This window comes from Delphinapterus leucas, chromosome 3 (genome assembly GCF_059928025.1).
Source record: "Delphinapterus leucas isolate spDelLeu-1000000601 "Yukka" chromosome 3, BTC_Dleu_Yukka2, whole genome shotgun sequence".
NCBI classification, from domain to species: domain Eukaryota; kingdom Metazoa; phylum Chordata; class Mammalia; order Artiodactyla; family Monodontidae; genus Delphinapterus; species Delphinapterus leucas.
This window is the reverse complement of record NC_143131.1, coordinates 79,535,538-79,549,952: the sequence shown is the minus strand read 5'-3', so window position 1 is coordinate 79,549,952 and position 14,415 is coordinate 79,535,538. Positions and strand designations below refer to the sequence as shown.

The window sequence follows — 14,415 nt, the reverse complement described above, 5'->3', positions numbered from 1 at the left end:
TCAACCTGATTAACAATGATCTGACCTTTCATCTTACACACAGCAGTGTGACTACCAATTCTAATGTGAGGGACAAGAGAGAGAGAACATAGATCTAGACATATTACCTCCAGAGCTAGACTGACTTTCATTTCAAAGCTGTAGAACATGACAAGGATTTGATATAGGCTTTATTTGAATTAACATCTTTTCTCTAAAAGCTCAAAATATTTAGAGAAATATGCTCATAAAGTTCACAGAAATCTCCAAGAGGAGGCTGATATAAGTGTTATGAAACAAACATGAGAAGTACATGAAGGGGAGAGGAGCTTCATGATGGCGGAAGAGTAAGACGTGGAGATGACCTTCCTCCCCACAAATACATCAGAAATACCTACATGTGGAACAACTCCTACAGAACACCCACTGAACGCTGGCAGAAGACCTCAGACCCCACAAAAGGCAATAAGCTCCCCATGTGCCTGGGTAGGACAAAAGAAAAAAGAAAAAACAGAGACAAAAGAATAGGGACGGGACCCGCACCAGTGGAAGGGAGCAGTGAAGGAGGAAAGGTTTCCACACACTAGGAAGCCCCTTTGCGGGCAGAGACTGTGGGTGGCAGAGGGGGGAAGCTTCGGAGCCACGGAGGAGAGCATAGCAACAGGGGTGCGGAGGGCAAAGCAGAGATTTCCGCACAGAGGATCGGTGCCGACCAGCACTCACCAGACTGAGAGGCTTGTCTGCTCACCGCCGGCACGGGCGGGGGCTGGGAGCTGAGGCTCGGGCTTCGGAGGTTGGATCGCAGGGAGAGGGCTGGGGTTGGCAGCATGAACACAGCCTGAAGGGGGCTAGTGTGCCACAGCTAGCTGGGAAGGAGTCTGGGAAAAGGTCTGGAGCTGCCAAAGACGCAAGAGACTTTTTCTTGCCTCTTTGTTTCCTGGTGCGCGAGGAGAGGGGATTAAGAGCACCAGTTAAAGGAGCTCCAGAGACAGGCGTGAGCCGCGGCTTTCAGTGCAGACCCAGAGACGGGCATGGGACGCTAAGGCTGCTGCTGCCGCCACCAAGAAGCCTGTGTGCGAGCACAGGTCACTCCCACACCTCTCCTCCTGGAAGCCTGTGCAGCCCGCCACCGCCAGGGTCCCATGATCCAGGGACAACTTCCCCCGGAGAACACACGGCACGGAGAACACACGGCACGCCTCAGGCTGGTGCAACGTCATGCCGGCCTCTGCCGCCGCAGGCTCACCCCGCACTCTGTACCCCTCCCTCCCCCCGGCCTGAGTGAGCCAGAGCCCCCAAATCAGCTGCTCCTTTAACCCCGTCCTGAGAGAAGAACAGATGCCCCCCGGGACCTACATGCAGAGGTGGGGCCAAATGCAAAGCTGAACCCCAGGAGCTGTGTGAACAAAGAAGAAAACGGGAAATCTCTCCCAGCAGCCTCAGGAGCAGTGGATTAAATCTCCACAATCAACTTGATGTACCCTGCATCTGTGGAATACCTGAATAGACAATGAATCATCCCAAATTGAGGAGGTGGACTTTGGGAGCAACGATCTATACATTTTTTCCCCTTTTTCTCATTTTGTGAGTGTGTATGTGTATGCTTCTGTGTGTTATTTTGTCAGTATAGCTTTGTTTTTACCATTTGTCCTAGGGTTCTGAATGTCCATTTTTTGTTTTGTTTTGTTTTTTAGTATAGTTTTTAGCACCTGTTATCATTGGTAGATTTGTTTTTTGGCTTGGTTGCTCTCTTTTCTTTTTTTAATTACTTAAAAAATAATTATTTAAAAAATTTTTATTTTTTATTTTAATAACTATTTTATTTTATTTTATCTTCTTCTTTCTCTCCTTCTCTTTTTTCTCCCTTTTATTCTGAGCTGTGTGGATGACAGGCTCTTGGTGCTCCAGCCAGGCGTCAGGGCTGTGCCTCTGACGTGGGAGAGCCAACTTCAGGACACTGGTCCACAAGAGACCTCCCAGCTCCACATAATATGAAATGACAAATATCTCCCAGAGATCTCCATCTCAACACCAACACCGAGCTCCACTCAACGACCAGCAAGCTATAGTGCTGGACACCCTACACCAAACAACCAGCAAGACAGCAACACAACCACATCCATTAGCAGAGAGGCTGCCTAAAATCATAATAAGGCCACAAACACCCCAAAACACACCACCAGACGTGGACCTGCCGACCAGAAAGATAAGATCCAGCCTCATCCACCAGAACACAGGCACTAGTCCCCTCCACCAGGAAGCCTACACAGCCCACTGAACCAACCTTAGCCACTGGGGACAGACACCAAAAACAACGGGAACTACGAACCTGCGGCCTGCGAAAAGGAGACCACAAACACATTAAGTTAAGCAAAATGAGAAGACAGAAAAACACACAGCAGATGAAGGAGCAAGATAAAAACCCACCAGACCTAAGAAATGAAGAGGAAATAGGCAGTCTACCTGAAAAAGAATTCACAATAATGATAGTAAAGATGATCCAAAATCTTGGAAATAGAATGGAGGAAATACAAGAAATGTTTAACAAGGACCTAGAAGAACTAAAGAGCAAACAAACAGTGATGAACAACACAATAAATGAAATTAAAAATTCTCTAGATGGGATCAATAGCAGAATAACTGAGGCAGAAGAACGGATAAGTGACCTGGAAGATAAAATAGTGGAAATAACTACCACAGAGCAGAAGAAAGAAAAAAGAATGAGAAGAATTGAAGACAGTCTCAGAGACCTCTGGGACAACATTAAATGCACCAACATTCAAATTATAGGGGTCCCAGAAGAAGAGAAAAAGAAAGGGACTGAGAAAATATATGAAGAGATTATAGTTGAAAACATCCCTAATATGGGAAAGGAAATAGTTAATCAAGTCCAGGAAGCACAGGGAGTCCCATACAGGATAAATCCAAGGAGAAACACGCCAAGACACATATTAATCAAACTGTCAAAAATTAAATACAAAGAAAACATATTAAAAGCAGCAAGGGAAAAACAACAAATAACACACAAGGGAATCCCCATAGGGTTAACAGCTGATCTTTCAGCAGAAACTCTGCAAGCCAGAAGGGACTGGCAGGACATATTTAAAGTGATGAAGGAGAAAAACCTACAACCAAGATTACTCTACCCAGCAAGGATCTCATTCAGATTTGATGGAGAAATTAAAACCTTTACAGACAAGCAAAAGCTGAGGGAGTTCAGCACCACCAAACCAGCTTTACAACAAATGCTAAAGGATCTTCTCTAGGCAAGAAACACAAGAGAAGGAAAAGACCTACAATAACAAACCCAAAACAATTAAGAAAATGGGAATAGGAACATACATATCGATAATTACCTTAAATGTAAATGGATTAAATGCTCCCACCAAAAGACACAGACTGGCTGAATGGATACAAAAACAAGACCCATATATATGCTGTCTACAAGAGACCCACCTCAGACCTAGAGACACATACAGACTGAAAGTGGGGGGATAGAAAAAGATATTCCATGCAAATGGAAACCAAAAGAAAGCTGGAGTAGCAATTCTCATATCAGACAAAATAGACTTTAAAATAAAGACTATTAGAAGAGACAAAGAAGGACACTACATAATGATCAAGGGATCAATCCAAGAAGAAGATAGAACAATTGTAAATATTTATGCACCCAACATAGGAGCACCTCAATACATAAGGCAAATGCTAACAGCCATAAAAGGGGAAATCGACAGTAACACAACCACAGTAGGGGACTTTAACACCCCACTTTCACCAATGGACAGATCATCCAAAATGAAAATGAATAAGGAAACACAAGCTTTAAATGATACATTAAACAAGATGGACTAAATTGATATTTATAGGACATTCCATCCAAAAACAACAGAATACACGTTCTTCTCAAATGCTCATGGAACATTCTCCAAGATAGATCATATCTTGGGTCACAGATCAAGCCTTGGTAAATTTAAGAAAATTGAAATCGTATCAAGTATCTTTTCTGACCACAATGAGAAGCCCACACACCGCAATGAAGAGCAGCCCCCGCTTGCTGCAACTAGAGAAAGCCCGCGCGCAGCAAGAACCAACGCAGCCAAAAGTAAATAAATAAAAGAAAAGAAAAGAACAGTTGCATCATGCACACCCCTTGTGCCACCCCTTTAAAAAAAAATAGACTATGACATAAATCACAGCAAGACCCCTTTTGACCCATCTCCTAGAGAAATGGAAATAAAAACAAAAATAAACAAGTGGGACCTAATGAAACTTCAAAGCTTTTGCACAGCAACAGAAACCACAAACAAAATGAAAAGACAACCCTCAGAATGGGGGAAAATATTTGCAAATGAAGCAACTGACAAAGGATTAATCTCCAAAATTTACGAGCAGCTCAGGCAGCTCAATATCAAAAAAACAAACAATCCAATCCAAAAATGGGCAGAAGACCTAAATAGACATTTCTCCAAGAAGATATACAGATTGCCAACAAACACATGAAAGAATGCTCAATGTCATTAATCATTAGGGAAATGCAAATCAAAACTACAATGAGATATCATCTCACACCGGTCAGAATGGCCATCATCAAAAAATCTACAAACAATATATGCTGGAGAGGGTGTGGAGAAAAGGGAGCCCTCTTGCACTGTTTGTGGGAACATAAATTGATACAGCCACTATGGAGAACAGTATGGAGGTTCCTTAAAAAACTACAAATAGAACTACCATACGACCCAGCAATCTCACTACTGGGCATATACCCTGAGAAAACCATAATTCAAAAAGAGTCATGTACCAAAATGTTTGTTGCAGCACTATTCACAACAGCCAGGACATGGAAGTAACCTAAGCGTCCATCAACAGACGAATGGATAAAGAAGATGTGGCACATATAAAGAATGGAATATTACTCAGCCATAAAAAGAAACGAAATTGAGTTATTTGTAGTGAGGTGGATGGACCTAGAGTCTGTCATACAGAGTGAAGTAAGTCAGAGAAAGAGAAAAACAAATACTGTATGCTAACACGTTATATATGGAATTAAAAAAAAAAATTGGTCATGAAGAACCTAGGGGCAAGATGGGAATAAAGACACAGACCTACTAGAGGATGGACTTGAGGATATGGGGAGGGGGAAGGGTAAGCTGGGACAAAGTGCGAGAGTGGCATGGACATATATACACTACCAAATGTAAAATAGATAGCTAGTGGGAAGCAACCGCATAGCACAGGGAGATCAGCTTGGTGCTTTGTGACCACCTAGTGGGGTGGGATAGGGAGGGTGGGAGGGAGGGATATGCAAGAGGAAAGAGATATGGGGACATATGTATATGTATAACTGATTCATTTTTTTACTAAGCAGAAACTAACACACCATTGTAAAGCAATTATACTCCAATAAAGATGTTAAAAAAAGAAAGAAAAAAAGAGGTACATGAAGGGAGGTGGAGACAAGATGGCAGAGTAGAAGGACGTGAGCTTTCCTCTCCTCATGAAAACACTAAAATCACAACTAACTGCTGAACAACCATCAACAAAAACAAACAAAGAAACGAACACTGGAACCTACCAAAAAAGATATCCTACATCCAAAGACAAAGAAGAAGCCACAATGAGATGGTGGGAGGGGTGCATTCATAATAAAATCAAATCCCATACCTGCTGGGTGGGTGACCCCACAGACTGGAAAGTAAGTATATTGCAGAGGTTCTCCCATAAGGGTGAAAGTTCTGAGCCCCATGTCAGGCTCTGCAGCCTGGGGGTCTGGCTTTGGGAGGAGGAGCCCCTAGTGCATCTGGCTTTGAAGGCCAGTGGGGTTTGATCACAGGAATTCCACAGGACTGGGGAAACAGTAACTCCAATCTTGGAAGGCACACACAAGGTCCTGTGTGTACCAGGACCCAGGGAAAGAAGCAGTGACCTCACAGGAGTCTGGGCCAGACTTATCTGCTGGTATTGGAGGGTCTCCTGCGGAAGCAGGGGCTGGCTGTGGCTCACTCTGGGGACAGACATTGGTGGCGGTAGCTCTGGGGAGTACTCATTGGTGTGAGCCCTCCCAGAGGCTGCCATTTTCTCACCAAGACCTGGCCCTACCCAACAGCCTGTAGGCTCCAGTGCTGGGATGCCTCAGATCAAACAACCAACAAAGCAGGAATACAGCCCCACCCACCAGCAGACAGGCTACTTAAAGTCTTCCTAAGCCCACAGCTAAACACACCCTCTGATACAGCCCTGCCCACCACCAGAAGGACAAGACCCAGTTCCACCCATCAGTGGGCAAGAACCAGGCTCTCCCACTAGGAAGCCTGCATGAGCCCCTTAGACAGCCTCATCCACCAGGGTGCAGACATCAGAAGCAAGAAGAACTACAACCCTGCAGCCTACAAAACAGATACTGCAATCACAGAAGGTCAGACAAAATGAGATGGCAGAGAAATATGTCCCAGACAAAGGAACAAGGTAAAAACCCCAGAAGAACAACTAAGAGAAGTGGAGATAGGCAATCTACCTGAAACAGAATTCAGAGTAATGACAGTAAAGATGATCCAAGATCTCAGAAAAAGAATGGAGGCACAGATCGAGAAGAAACAAGAAATGTTTAATAATGAACTACAGGAAGGGGAGAAAAAAGACCCACAAAAACAAATTCAAAACAATTAATAAAATGACAATAAGAATATACATATAATTACCTTAAATGTAAATGGATTAAATTCTCCAACCAAAAGACATAAAAAACAAGACCCTTATATATGCTGTCTACAAGAGACCCACTTCAGATCTAGGGACACATACAGACCAAAAGTGAGGGAATGGAAAAATGTATTCCATGCAAATGGAAATTGAAAGAAGGCTGGAGTGGCAATACTCACATCAGACAAAATAGACTTTAAAATAAAGACTGTTACAAGAGACAAAGAAGGACACTACGTAATGATCAAGGGATCAATCCACAAGATAATATAACAACTGTAAATATAATATGCACCCAACATGGGAGCACCCCAATATATAAGGCAAATGCTAACAGCCATAAAAGGAAAAATTGACAGTAACACAATAATAATGGGGGACTTTAACACCCCACTTTCATCAATGGACAGATCATCCAGACAGAAAATCAATATGGAAACAAAGGTCTTAAATGACACATCAGACCAGATGGACTTCATTGATATTTATAGAGTATTCAATCAAAAGCAACAGAATACACTTTCTTCTCAAGTGCCCACAGAACATTCTCCAGGACTGATAATATCCTAGGCCACAAAGCCAGTCTCAGTAAATTTAAGAAAAGTGAAATCGTATCAAGCATCTTTTCCAACCACAACGCTATGAGATTAGAAATCAACTACAAGAAAGAAACTGTAAAAAACACAAAGACGTGAAGGCTAAACAATAAACAATATGCTACTAAACAACTAATGGATCATTGAAGAAATAAAAGAGGAAATGAAAAAATATCTACAGACAAATGAAAGTGAAAGCATGATGATTCAAAACCTGTGGGATGCAGTAAAAGCAGTTCTAAGAGGGAATTTATAGTGATACAATCTTACCTCAGGAAAGAAGAAACATCTCAAATAAATAATCTAACCTTACACCTAAAGCAACTAGAGAAAGAAGAACAAACAAAACCCAAAGTCAGTAGAAGGAAACAAATTATAAAGATCAGAGCAGAAATAAATGGAATAGAGACAAAGAAAACCATAGAAAAGATCAATGAAACTGAAAGCTGGTACTTTGAAAAGATAAACAAAATGGATAAACCTTTAGCCAGACTCAGCAAGAAAAAAGGGAAAGGGCTCAAATCAGTAAAACTAGAAATGAGAAAGAAGTTACAATGGACACCACAGAAATACAAAGGATCATAAGAGACTACTACAAGCAACTATATGCCAATAAAATGGAAAACCTAGAAGAAATGGACAAATTCTTAGAGAGGTACAATCTCCCAAGACTGAACCAGGAAGAAATAGAAAATATTAACAGACCAATCACAAGTACTGAAATTGAAACTGTGACTAAAAAACTCCCAACAATAAAAGTCCAGGACCAGATGGCTTCACAGGCAAGTTCTATCACTTAGTGAAGAGTTAACACCTACCTTCTGAAACTATTCCAAAAAATCGCAGAGGAAGGAACACTCCCAAACTCATTCTATGAGGCCACCATCAACTTGATACCAAAACCAGACAAAGAACCACCAAAAAAGAAAATTATAGGCCAGTATCACTGATGAACACAAAAATCCTCGACAAAATACTAGCAAACTGAATCCAACAATACATTAAAAGGATCATCTACCACAATCAATTGAGGTTTATCCCAGGGATGCAAGAATTTTTCAATATCTGCAAGTCAATCAGTGTGATACACTACGTCAACAAATTGAAGAATAAAAACCATATGATCATCTCAATAGATGCAGAAAAAGCTTTTGACAAAATTCAACACCGATTTATGATAAAAACTCTCCAGAGAGTGGGCACAGAGGGAACATACCACAACATAATAAAGCCCATATATGGCAAACCTACAGCTAACAACATACTCAACAGTGAAGAGCCGAAAGCATTTCCTCTAAGATCAGGAACAAGATAAGGATGTCCAGCCTCACTGCTTTTATTCAACATAGTTTTGGAAGTCCTAGCCACGGCAATAAGAAAAAGAAATAAAAAGAATCCAAACTGGAAAAGGAGAAGTAAAAATGTCACTGTTTGCAGATGACATGATACTATACCTGGGAAATCCTAAAGATGCTACCAGAAAACTACTAGAGCTAATCAATGAATCTGGTAAAGTGCATTATACAAAATTAATACAGAGAAATCTGTTGCATTTCTATACACTAACAACAAAAGATCAGAAAAAGAAATTAAGTAAAGAATCCCATTTACCATCACATCAAAAGAATAAAATACCTAGGAATAAACCTACCTAAGGATGCAAAAGACCTGTACTCCAGAAACTATAGGACGCTGATGAAAGAAATCAAAGATGACACAAACAAATATACCGTGTTCTTGGACTGGAAGAAGCAATATTTTCAAAATGACTATACTACCCAAGGCAATCTACAGACTCAATGCAACTTATCAAATTACCAATGGCATTTTTCACAGAACTAGAACAAAAATTTTTTAAATTTGTATGAAAACACAAAAGACCCCGAATATCCAAAGCAATTTTGAGAAAGAAAAACAGAACTGGAGGAATCAGACTCCCTGACTTCAGACTATACTGCAAAGCTACAGTCATCAAAACAGTATGGTACCAGCACAAAATCAGAAATATAGATCAATGGAACAGTATAGAAAGCCCAGAAATAAAACCACACACCTATCGTCAATTAATCTACAACAAATGAGGCAAGACTGTATCATGGAGAAAAGACAGTCTCTTCAATAAACGGTGCTGGGAAAACTAGATAGCTAAATGTAAGAGAATGAAATTAGAAAATTCTCTAACACCATACACAAAAATAAACTCAGAATGGATTAAAGACCCAAATGTAAGACCAGATACTATAAAACTCTCAGAGAAAAACATAGGCAGAACACACTTTGACATAAATCACAGCAATACCTTTTTGGACCCACCTCCTAGAGTAATGGAAGTAAAAACAAAAATAAACAAATGGGACCTAATTAAAGTTAAAAGCTTTTGTACAGCTAAGAAAACCATAAACAAAATGAAAAGGCAACCTACAGAATGTAAGAAAATGTTTGCAAATGATGTGACCGACAAGGGATTAATCTCCAAAATTTACAGACAGCTCATGCAACTCAATATCATAAAAAACAAACAACCCAATCAAAAAATGGGCAGAAGACCTAAATAGACATTGCTCCAAAGAAGACATACAGATGGGCCAAGACGGACGTCAAAAGTTGCCCAACCTTGCTAATTATTAGAGAAATGCAAATGAAAACTACAATGAGATATCACTTCACACCAGTCAGAATGGCCATCATCAAAAAGTCTACCAACAATAAATGCTGGAGAGGGTGTGGAGAAACGAGAACCCTCCTACACTGTTGGTGGGAATGTGAATTGGTGCAACCACTATGGAGAACAGTATGGAGGTTCCTTAAAAAACTAAAAATAGGGGCTTCACTGGTGGTGAAGAGTGGTTGAGAGTCCACCTGCCGATGCAGGGGACACGGGTTTGTGCCCTGGTTCGGGAAGATCCCACATGCCGCAGAGCAGCTGGGCCCGTGAGCCATGGCCGCTGAGCCTGCGTTTCCGGAGCCTGTGCTCCGCAACAGGAGAGGCCACAACAGTGAGAGGCCCGTGTACTGCAAAAATAAATAAATAAAATAAAATAAAATAAAATAAAAAAGAAACTAAAAATAGAGCTACCAGATGACCTAGCCATCCCACTTCTAAGCATATATCAAGAGAAAACAATGGTTCAAAGGGATACATGCACTCCAGTGTTTATTGCAGCACTGTTTACAATAGCCAAGACATGGAAGTAACCTAAATGTCTGTGGACAGATGAATGGATAAAGAAGATGGGGTACATATATACAATGGAATATTACTCAGCCATTAAAAAGAATGAAATAATGCCATTTGTGGCAATGTGGATGGACCTGGAGATTATCATACTAAGTGAAGTAAGTCAGAGAAAGACAATATCACGTGATATCACTTACATGCAGAATCTAAAAAAAATGATACAAATGAACTTATTTACAAAACAGAAACAGACTCACAGCCTTAGAAAACAAACTTATGCTTATTAAAGGGGAAAGGTTGGGGTGAGAGATAAATTGGGAGTTTGGGATTGACATATACACACTAGTATGTTTAAAATAGATAGCCAACAAGGATCTACTGTATAGCACAGGGAACTCTACTCAATATTCTGTAATAACCTAAACGGGAAAAGAATTTGAAAAAGAGTAGATACATGTATATGTAAAATTGAATGACTTTGCTGTACACCTGAAACTAATACAACGTTGTAAATCAACTACACTCCAATATAAAATAAACATTTCTTAAAATTAAAATTAAAAAAAAATTTAAAAAGCAGCACATGAAGATAAGATGATTAATGAGAATAGTGTGATTGAAATCCACCAAGGAAAGAGAATTGAGGCAAAAAGTGGTCCTGAGTCAGCCACTGGTGACACTTCATCATGTGCATCTTATTTTTGTCTCTCCCTCCTTCTCTCTCCTACTTTCCTCTCTCTCTCTTCTCTTCATCCAGTTCCGTAGGAGTGCCAGGAATTCTCATGATTCACGCTTAGCAATGGCTGAAGTGTTTGCTGACACTTACTCTGGATAACAGGGCACACTTGAAATAATCATTGGTCCTCAAGCTGAGAGTCAGCGGGGGTGGATTATAAACAGGCATTGTGTCAAATGCAAATAAAACAGAAATCCTATATTTCTGGCACTCCTTTCTCTCCTTACTTTAATTTTCATGGACTCTAGGTTCAATGAGAATTTTTTTTGGGGGGGGGTAAATATTTCTATTACAGTCTTAAGATTATTTTAAGATTAAGGTCAGATTTTTTTTTATTTTTTAAGATTAAGCTTGGTATAAATAAGTAGTGACAGCTAATAGATTAATTATGGATCAGTTAACATATATTTTGAAAATAATTAAGAAATTAATGTAAATGTAAATTACTAAGTAAAAACATAACTTTAAATTAAATTTAAAAATTAAAATGAGTGCTAAATGACATTTATAAGAGCTTAGAGTTGGACAGTGTGTTTCAAGGTATTTGCAATGTCCTTTAAAGAAAAGTTCAAGATGAAGCCATAGGATCCCTCAGTAGCACTAAATTATGGTGCCAGTACTAAATTATGGCATAGGATCCTACTTGGGATAGTAAAGTTACAAGGAAAATAGAAAGCAAAAGTATGTGGGTAATTTTCAACAAGTGAAATCTGATAATAACGGAGCTGGGGTAACTCTTAAAGGCACTAAAGAATATTAGCTCCTAAGAATTAGTTGAGAGCATCTTGAGAATGCTCTCTCTTTAATCTTCCATCCCAAAACATTCCCAAGAAACACGGTTTGAGTCATGGTAATTAGGGGAGAGGGTTTAAGGCAGCTCAGCCAACTCTTCAGAACTAGGCTTACTCCACGTGGCAATCACACTGGAGGACATGCTTGTATTTTTTCTTCTGAAATTCCAAGAAATTATAATCAGAATAAATCCCAAGAACTTGACAAAGGTTTATCAATAAGATGGTACCCCACATGACTCAAATTTCAGAAAGAAACTTCAGAAAGCATCTGAAATAACCAGTATCACTTCTTTCTATGTTCATTTAGTGTAACCTTTCTCATTCTTAGATTTAGTTTTAAGTGGCCAGGATAATAAAACCATTTTAGCAAGAAATTAAGAATTTATATTCTTTTCTAGATCCAGAGAAATATATTTAGAGAAATTATCTTACAATTTAAAAAACTCAAGTCTAGAACCAAAAAAACTCTCGCTGACTACTCTTTTCTAGATATTCTAAAATGACATATAAGTGTATAGATGGTGTTTGACGCAAATACGGAAAGGAAAGCTGAGTTTCCAAAGACTCTCATTAATTAGGAAGAAAACGTTTACTTCCATAGCCTAAGTTTCCTAGTACACATAACCCATCTGTCAACAGCCCACATTCATTCTGCTTTACCATATAATCAACTGAAAGGCATTCACCCAAGTTGACCCTTGAAGATTCTCCATACCTTGGTTTCTGTGGGATTCATACTGGAAGACTTCCTGGTTGAAGCAGAGGAAGTTGTCACCTAGAAAGGAAAGAAATAAGAAGTTTAATTATAGTTAACCTACAACCTTCTTTGTCCTTCAGGTCCTTTTAACCAGGTCCTTTTAACCATACTTACTCTTAAAACTCTTGGTTTTACCTCACCTAGAGTACCACTCCCATAAAAGTTCAGTATGTGGTGTTGCCCAGTGGGTAAAAGCCTTTGTAACCAGATCAAATGGGTTCACATTTGGAGTGTGCTACTTACTAAATAATCCTTGGGCAAGCTACTTAAATTTTCTGATCTTTGGTTTCCCCTTTCTCAATTTTTGTTCCGTAGGTAACAACTACCTTCTAAGTTTATTACTGCCTGGTATTTAAGTACTCAGTAAATATTATTCTAATTATTGTTTGTATTATTTTCAGAAAGAACATGGACTTTGAAACTTACAGAATTTTGTTCAAATGCCAGCTTTGCCCATTACTAGCTCTTTGACTTTGGGTCTTAGTTTTCCAAGTATATAAAATGGGGCCTATAATGTCTCTTTTGCAGGGTTGTAATTATTTGCGATAATGTGGGTAAAATGCCTGGCACATTGTAGGTGTTCATTAAATTGCTAATGCATTACTCCTAGGCTATTGTAAGACAGATAAGTAGGCACAGCTCTGGGAAATAGGCTCAGGTAGATTAGAATCGTCATGTAAGGAAGAGAAGGTGGGAGATCGTGTTGCAGAGGGGATATTGCTATATTATCTGTCTCATCTAGGCTCCTCCCTGGAGGGCAAAGGTGATGAATGGTAACTGAAGTATTCAAGAAACACCTTTCCTAGGGATGTGGAGTCAGCCCCTGCAATCTAATCACACAAGCAGGGGATATGCATGTGGACACTTGCATGGTATTGAGAAAGACGTACTCTAGGAACTCACACTGGTTAATATTAAACTCACAATTACATTCTTTGTGAATTCCAACTCAGGCTCATTTAAACCTCCTTAACATTTGAGTTCCATTAGGTTTTAGAGCCCAGGGATTCCATCTGGCACCAGTTGTCTTCTTAAGTAACTGGCTGTCAGTAAACAGCTGCTCCCTGCCAGCAGCACCCAGAGCCCCATCCCCTGATGCCTGGCCCTGAGCCACTTCAGAAGCTCAGTCCCCGGGCAGGATGGACCCATCCCTGCTGGTGCCCCAGCTCCCCTACCTCGACACACCACACTCAAGGTGACTGCGTGAACCCACTATAACCCATGGCCCATGAACGATCACTTTCCCCACCGACCTCATTTAATGTGGAGCATGTTGGCGCTTAGAGTTAAATTGCCACATTTTACAGATAAAAGCCCCAAGCTTTAGTATACTGACTTTTCAAACACAGTCATATGAACTTAACTATTCCTGAGCACCCTTAAGCAACCCCCCACCCCAAAACACACACACACACACACACACACACACACACACACACACACACACCTTGTCACTGTGGCAGGCACGTGCTGTCTCTCTCACATTCCCTTCGGGATAAAGAACTGGAAGAGGTACCAAAGTAGATTTCCCTCATCAAATTAATGGACAAATATGTGAATATTCATTTTTCCTGGAGAATTTTTTTTTAATTTGTGGGGATCAACATACCCATATCTATACAATTCTGTCTTTCCACAAGTAGAATTGGTTGTACAAAGGTCCATTCAAACTCAAGAAG

General features: G+C 40.1%; 1 protein-coding gene across 17 annotated transcripts in view; it reads right to left on the bottom strand.

Annotated features, from left to right (window-relative positions):
- CAST (calpastatin) overlaps positions 1-14,415 on the bottom strand; it is a 129,311-nt gene that overhangs the window by 50,834 nt on the left and 64,062 nt on the right. For all 17 annotated transcript variants that reach the window (XM_089909130.1, XM_089909129.1, XM_089909128.1 and 14 more), the window contains one exon: positions 12,695-12,754. In XM_089909130.1, coding sequence (XP_089765256.1) covers positions 12,695-12,754 — 60 coding nt within the window. The remainder of the gene's footprint in view (positions 1-12,694; positions 12,755-14,415) is intronic.